The sequence below is a fragment of the Microcaecilia unicolor genome, chromosome 9 (genome assembly GCF_901765095.1).
Source record: "Microcaecilia unicolor chromosome 9, aMicUni1.1, whole genome shotgun sequence".
Lineage (NCBI taxonomy): Eukaryota > Metazoa > Chordata > Amphibia > Gymnophiona > Siphonopidae > Microcaecilia > Microcaecilia unicolor.
Genome location: NC_044039.1, coordinates 32,963,416 through 32,970,869, shown reverse-complemented (window position 1 = coordinate 32,970,869; position 7,454 = coordinate 32,963,416). Strand labels below are relative to the sequence as shown.

At 42.4% G+C, this 7,454-nt stretch overlaps 1 protein-coding gene across 2 annotated transcripts in view; it reads right to left on the bottom strand.

The window, feature by feature from the left end:
• Positions 1–478: 478 nt before the first annotated feature.
• LOC115477910 (cystine/glutamate transporter-like) overlaps positions 479–7,454 on the bottom strand; it is a 59,362-nt gene continuing 52,386 nt past the window's right edge. For both annotated transcript variants that reach the window (XM_030215041.1, XM_030215043.1), the window contains exons 12-13: positions 5,922–6,099; positions 479–812 (exon numbers count right to left, since the gene is read on the bottom strand). In XM_030215041.1, coding sequence (XP_030070901.1) covers positions 748–812; positions 5,922–6,099 — 243 coding nt within the window. In that variant the 3' untranslated portion in view covers positions 479–747. The remainder of the gene's footprint in view (positions 813–5,921; positions 6,100–7,454) is intronic.

Here is a 7,454-nt window from a genome sequence, read left to right as displayed (position 1 = left end):
AAATATCGTAGAATTTTATTGAAAGGTGATATGACTCAACACGGCTGTGTTTCGGCCCAACTGGCCTGCTTCAGGAGTCTTTACACCATATATGTATTTTCTTGAGTGAGAGACACAGCTACAGATAGCTCCGGATCTTTTGAGTTTAGTAGTTCAATACGGAGACCGTTCAAAGTCGGTACCTACAGAGTCTATTAAGACTCCGTTGCTCAAATAAAGTTCTGGTTTCCAGAATATTCTGCATATTAAGGTTCAAAAAGACAAGAAAATACATATATGGTGTAAAGTCTCCTGACGCAGGCCAGTTGGGCCGAAACACAGCTGTGTCGAGTCATATCACCTTTCAATAAAATTCTACGATATTAAAAAAAAAAATTTTATTTGAAGTGTCGTCTTGTTTTTTCACATTTTTTGTTTTTTTCTTCTTTTTTTCTTTTTCTCTTTTTTTTCTTATTTTTTGTGTGTCATCTTCGCTGTTGTTGTTCACTTGCTTATATACAGCATAAATACCTGGCTAACTTGAGTCTCTGGTTTAGCTTTCTCATGGGTGATTTTTATAAGGTGGTTTAATGCACTCTAGAGGTATAATATCATTATAGGTTTTATTTTTTATTTCATGATTGCCATATGGTCCAGTTAGTTGCCAACTTAACATAAAAACTAAATATATATAGCTATTAGCAATTAAAAATTTACATGAATACAAAGTGCCTCTTATGTATGTAAGATGGGTTGTATGGTGTTCTTTTAGTAGGTTCGGATCTCCTGAGGGATTACCTGCATCAGTACTTGCAGCTTCTCTGTGATGGAATCTAGAAAATGCATTTAAAAAATACATAAACATAGCATTATATTATTGTTTCTGATATGGAATAAATCTGCTATATTATCTCAGCGAGAAAATCAAAACCTTTTTCTTCAATTCATTGTACTCTAAGACCTTCCAAATATATGTTTCTTATTTCTGGTTATTTTGCTTCTTGCAGTATATATGCCCAGATCCAGCCCTTATCACACCCCTGACATGCCCCCTTATGATCTGAATGCACTTCTGATGGACTTCATAGAAAAACGTCTAAAAATTGGTTTTGAAAATACCAATTTGGACATTTTGTGAGAAAAACATCCAAATGCAGATTTATGCCATTTTGGGGGCATTTTCTCTTTTGAAAATGAGCTCCATAATATAGCATATATTAAATATACAAGATAATGACTTTATTATTTATTTATTTATTTTTTATTTATTTGTTACTTATATCCCACATTTTCCCACTCATGCAGGTGCAATGTGGTTTACAGAGAATTAAATAAGAGTACAAACTTAAAAGCTTAGGCAAGCATAAAAGAAGCAAATAGGAGGGGAGAAACTAACAGCGTGAACTAGGCAGGGTAAGGGACAAGGGATGCATCAATCAACATGGTAAGTTGAGGGGTAAGTCTTAGCAAAGAGGAATGTCTTTAACAACTTCTTAAAAAGGGCATGGTCCACTTGAGCTTTAAGGTGACGAGGTAACGTGTTCCAGTGTTTGGGACTCCAATAACGGAAGGACGAGGCGAAGATTTTCTTGTACTTGACACCCTTACAATTCGGAAAATGGAGGTGGAGATAGGACCAAGCAGCAGGGTTGGCATTTCTAGGCGGAAGGTCGATCAAGGGGAGCATGTAATCCGGGGCAGCCCCATAGATGATTTTATGTGTTAGGGAGCAGATCTTAAAAGCAATGTGCTCCTGTACAGGCAGCCAATGAAGTTTAAAGCGCAGGGGTTCGGCGTGTGCAAAACGCCTTTCTCTAAGGATGAGCCTCGCTGCAGTGTTCTGAGCCGTTTGGAACGTTTTCAATAAGGAGGCCTGGCAACCCACATAAATACCACTACAATAATCCAGATGGGATAGGACAAGCCAGTGGACAAGGGTACGAAACAAGTCTCTGGGAAGGAGGTATCTGATGCGCCGAAGCCTCCACATGGCCTGGAACATTTTTTTGGAGACCAAGTGTACATGATCAACCAGCTGGAGATGTGAGTCCAGATGCACTCCTAAAAGTCGCAGGCTGTTGGCAATCGGGAGGGCAGAGCCCAGAACTGGAAGCATTGTGTCAGATACATGAGCGTGCGTGGACGAGAGGATGAGACAATGAGTTTTTTCCCTGTTTAGCCTGAAGCGGAACACCCTGGCCCAATGTTCTAAAGTGGAGAAACAGGCATCTATGAGGTTGGCAACTTCTGATACTGTGGAGTGAAAAGGGATGTAGACTGTAATATCATCCGCATAGATGAAAGGGTTGAGGTCCAGGTTTGCAAGTGCTGTGGCTAAAGGCATCATCATAATATTAAATAGGGTAGGTGAAAGGGGAGAGCCCTGAGGGACCCCACAGGAAGCATTCCACGGTTCAGAAGTGTAGGAGTTCACCATGACCTGGTAGGACCTTGAAGTCAAGAAACCCTTGAACCAATGCAAAACTGGCCCTCCTATACCAAAAGAGTCCAGTAGATGGAGCAGGAGTTCATGATCCACCATGTCGAAAGCGCTATTTTGGTGCCTAAGTTTACAATTGTGGAAATGTTATTTTAGCACCTAAGTGGTATTCTACAAATAAACACTCAAATGTCATACCACATATTTATAAGGGGGGGGGGGGGGGGCTTCACATGGCTGGAGCATGGGGGGGCCATAGGCGGTCACTTAGGGGGGCAACTTTAGACTACTGTACATTACCTGCATAGCTGCTATAGTGAGATGCCCCCATTTATGCTAGCTCTACGGCAGGGGGACACTAATATTGGGTATCAAATGTGCATTAGTATTCAGTAAGGATATTTAGGCACCCAAGTGCCCATATAAGAACATAGGAATAGCTGTACTGTGTCAGACCAATGGTCCATCTAGCCCAGACAGAACCCCAAAGGTAGAAAGATCCCAGGAATCCCAAAACAATAGCAAGATGCTAGAACCCCAAAGAGTGGCAAGATTCATGTTACTAGTCCCAGGGACAAGAAGTAGCTTTCCCCATGTCTAAATATCAAACTATGGAACTTTTCCTCAGAACTTGTCCAAACCTTTTTTAAACTCAGATTCGCTGACACTGATGCAGGCTAGGCTGTCACCCTACGTTACCTGGGTACCTAAATTGCACCTGAATGAGCACCCAATAAAATATATATATTTAAATAGTGTGCACTTGGTAGTTAATGAAATTCAAGAGTCATTTATTTCATTGTTTAATTTGACATCTGTCATTGGAAGAATGGGAGGAGATGTGGAACTTTTGAGCAGCATATCGAGTGCAGTTTGCCTTCATATGTCAGTTATTAGATGTGACCCCACTGGTGTGTTTGTTCAGCATTCTATCTACCCACAAGCAACCAAAGCAAACAACCCTATGGTTTACAGCCCTGTAAAACTAAAATGTTAATATACCTAAATGGCTATAAGAACAATTGACTGCTACCTAAGGGTAAGTGAGGAGCTGCGAGACTGTGAACATTAGCTGAGAAATCAGGTGGTTTAAAAAATCCTCATTCATCCAAATAAAATATGTGGATGGGCATAATCGAACGGGGCACCCAGTTTTCCTGAGGACGTCCTCGCAGGATGTCCCAGCGAAGAGGCGGGGCGGAAACCCGTATTATCGAAACCAAGATGGGCGGCCATCTTTGTTTTGATAATACGGTCGGGGACACCCAAATCTCAACATTTAGGTCAACCTTAGAGATGGTCATCCTTAGAGATGGTTGTACCCGATTTTCGGCGATAATGGAAACCGAGGACGCCCATCTCAGAAATGTCCAATCCAAGCCATTTGGTCGTGGGAGGAGCCAGCATTCGTAGTGCACTGGTTCCCCTGACATGCCAGAATACCAACCGGGCACCCTAGGGGGCACTGCAATGGACTCAGAAATTGTTCCCAGGTGCATAGCTCCCTTACCTTCAGTGCTGAGCCCCCCAAAACCCACTACCCACAACTGTACACCACTACCATAGCCCTAAGGGTGAAGGGGGGCACCTACATGTAGGTACAGTGGGTTTCTGGTGGGTTTTGAAGGGCTCACATTTACCACCACAAGTGTAACGGGAGGATGGGCCTGGGTCCGTCTGCCTAAAGTGCACTGCACCCACTTAAACTGCTCCAGGGACCTGCATACTGCTGTCAGCTGGGTATGACATTTGAGGCTGACAAAAAATATTTTTAAAGTTTGGGTTTTTTTTAGGGTGGGTGGGGGTTAGTGACCACTGGGGGAGTAAGGGGAGGGTCATCCCTGATTCCTCCAGGTGGTCATCTGGTCAGTTCAGGCACCCTTTTTGAGGCTTGGTCATAACAAAAAATGGACCAAGTAAAGTCACCCAAGTGCTCATCAGGTACGCCCTTCTTTTTTCCATTATCAGGCCGAGGCTGCTCATGTGCTAAGCACTCCCCAGTCCCGTCTTCGCTATGCTTCCAACACGCCCCCTGTGAACTTTGGTCATCCCCGTGACAGAAAGCAGTTGAGGACGCCCAAAATCGGCTTTCGATTATGCTGATTTGGGCAACCCTTGGGAGAAGGATGCCCATCTCCGATTTGTGTCGAAAGATGGGTGCCCTTCTCTTTCGAAAATAAGCCTGTTAGGGAACAATTTTATAACTGGGCATCACAAGTTAGGCACCTAGAGGCACGCTGAATGCGAATTCTATAAAAGCATCTGGGGGCCAAGAGTCTATCGTAGAATACTAGCATAAGTTGACATCTCCCTGCCCACATTTACACATGCTCACTTTCACCATGTCAATAGCAGGTATAAATTCATGTACCTAAATATGGCACTTTAGAACGTAACTTACAGAATAATATAAATGTTGTTCTGCTCATGTCCTTCCCATGCTCCTCCCCTGTGAATTTATACACTAAGACAGTGGTTCCAAAACCTGATCCTGGAGGCTCCCCAGCCAGTCAGGTTTTCAGGATATCCACAATGAATATTCAAGAGAGAGATTTGCATGCAGTGGAGGCAGTGCATGCAAATCTCTCTCATTAATATTCATTGTGGATATCCTGAAAACCTGACTGGTTAGGGTGCCTCTAGGAGGAGGTTTGGGAACCACTGCACTTAAGGGCTAGATTCTACATATGGCACCTGAAAAATCTGAGCGGAAAAAAATACACCTAGGCATATTCTCTAAAGTACACTAGTATATAGAATACGCCGAGCGGACTCTCCAAGTGACTAAATTTGGTCACATCAATTTAGCCAAAATCCCAACTTCTAAATTAGATGTAGAGCAGGTGTATTTTATAATAATGTGCATAGATTTTAGAAATGCCCATGCCCCGCCCATGGCCATGAACCCCCTTTTCAACTATGCAACTTAGAATTTACGTGCACCACCTTACAGAATACACTTGAGTTATGCACGAAAATCTTATTGCCAATTAGTGCTCATAATTACTTGTTAACATCCAATTGGCAGTGCTGATTAGCTAGTTAACTAATTAAGTTACACGCATGGTTATAGAATGCACCAATTTCCACACGTGCCATTTATAGAATAGCACTGAGTGTGCACCTAGCACTTACGCAGGCAAGTGTGCACTTAAATTTAGGTGCCAAGATATAGAATGAGGGGATTGTGCATTACTTGGATAAGTCATGGATAAAGGGAATGGATTTGATATACTGTCTTTCTGTGGTTACACTCAAAAGTGGTTTACATATTATATACAGAAACTTATTTTGTACCTGGGGCACTGGAAGGTTAAGTGACTTGCCCCAAGTCACAAGGAGCTGCAGCAGGAATTGAACCCAGTTCCCCTGGTTCTTAAGCCACTGCATTAACCATTAGGGTACTCCTCCACTCCTGCTACTGTCCTCTGCTCAAGCTAAAGTGAGATGCTGGAGAAATGCCTGTCATTCATCCTTGCCCTTTCCCTACCCTTTTACTTACTGAACATGCCAGTGCAGCTGCCTGACCGTCGGGACTTGTGGACCAGCAGATAGTAAACTGGTAGACCAGTGAGGGTGATGGCACAGCCAATGCCCGTGTTCACAGGATCACTGTATAGAGACATTGTCACAATGAAAATACACATTGCGCTGAACACACAAGGGATAAACAGGGGCACCTGGAGGAACAAAAATCAGAGAATAGCAGGAGTCAATAGAATGAACGCTAGGTCACACATCTAGTAAAATGAAAGCTAGACAGTAGATGCACCACCATTGTAATGTTATGCTGTCAAATCGTCTCAGGTTCCTCGTTTCACTAAAAGTAGTGTCACTGTCTATTATTTGTTTCGTGTTCCAAACTACATTAGCCCTGCAGAGCTCAGTAATTCACAAAGAGAAGGGAACCATAGGATAGAAATACACTGTACTTAGTGGCTTTCTGGTCATATTATAAGACTGTTATCCTTGAAATGTCCTGAATTATAGCAGAAGCCCGCCTTCGTTAAGGGAAACTCAATAGCCAGTACCAAGTGGTGCTCAGATACTCATTAAGATGCAGTAATTTTGATTATTCATTTATAAAATATATATTATCCCAGGGAAAGCAGCACATATGTGATATGGGATTTAATTTTCCAAGTGCTATTTAAAAAAAGAAAAAAAGGAAGGGAGATGGAGATTTGATATACTGCCTTCTTGTGGATACAATCAAAGCAGTTTACATAGTATATACAGGTGCTTATTTTGTACTAGGGCAATGGAGGATTAAGTAACTTGCCCAGAGTCACAAGCAGCTGCACTGGGAACTGAACCCAGGTTCTCAGGTTGCTGCACTAATCATTAGGCTACTGCATGTTTTGGACATGCAGAAATCAGTGTACATACATTTATAATGCATGCATGTCTACATTCCAATTTTAGAAAGCCACCCAAAACCTGAATATGTGAATTTGGCAAGTGGGCATGGTCTGGGTGGGACCAGGGCAGGGCACAACACAGAGATACACGTGAATTCCCTATTTCAGAAAGGGAATATGCATCTATGTTGGGATTTAAACCTGCTCTGGAGGATGTCTAAGTTAGAGAAAGCTGTTCATTTTGTGCTGTTCTTCCCTGGAGGGATCAGAGGTGATATTCCCCTTAATTCCTCAGTGCTCCTCCCCCTCCCCCCCAAAGGTAGTGCAGACACAAGATTTCAGCCTCTGTGACAGCATCAAAAAGCATAGACATGTATGTTCTGAAACATCAATGTACACATTTATGTTGCTGTGTTGACCCTGTTGATATTTTATTTGTATGTACCACATGTAACTGGTACATACAAGTCCATTCCTTAATATATTTTAGAAGAAACAAAAACAAAGAACACAAATTTCCACAGGAAACCACACAAACTGCATAGGAGTGGAATAAGCCAACCACGATGTCCAAGAAGATCAAAGTCTATTCTTCTAAAAAGAGGTGCTAACACAACAAACCCAACACGGGCCATGTTTCGACATGCAAAGCCTTATAAGCCAGCAAAACAGAT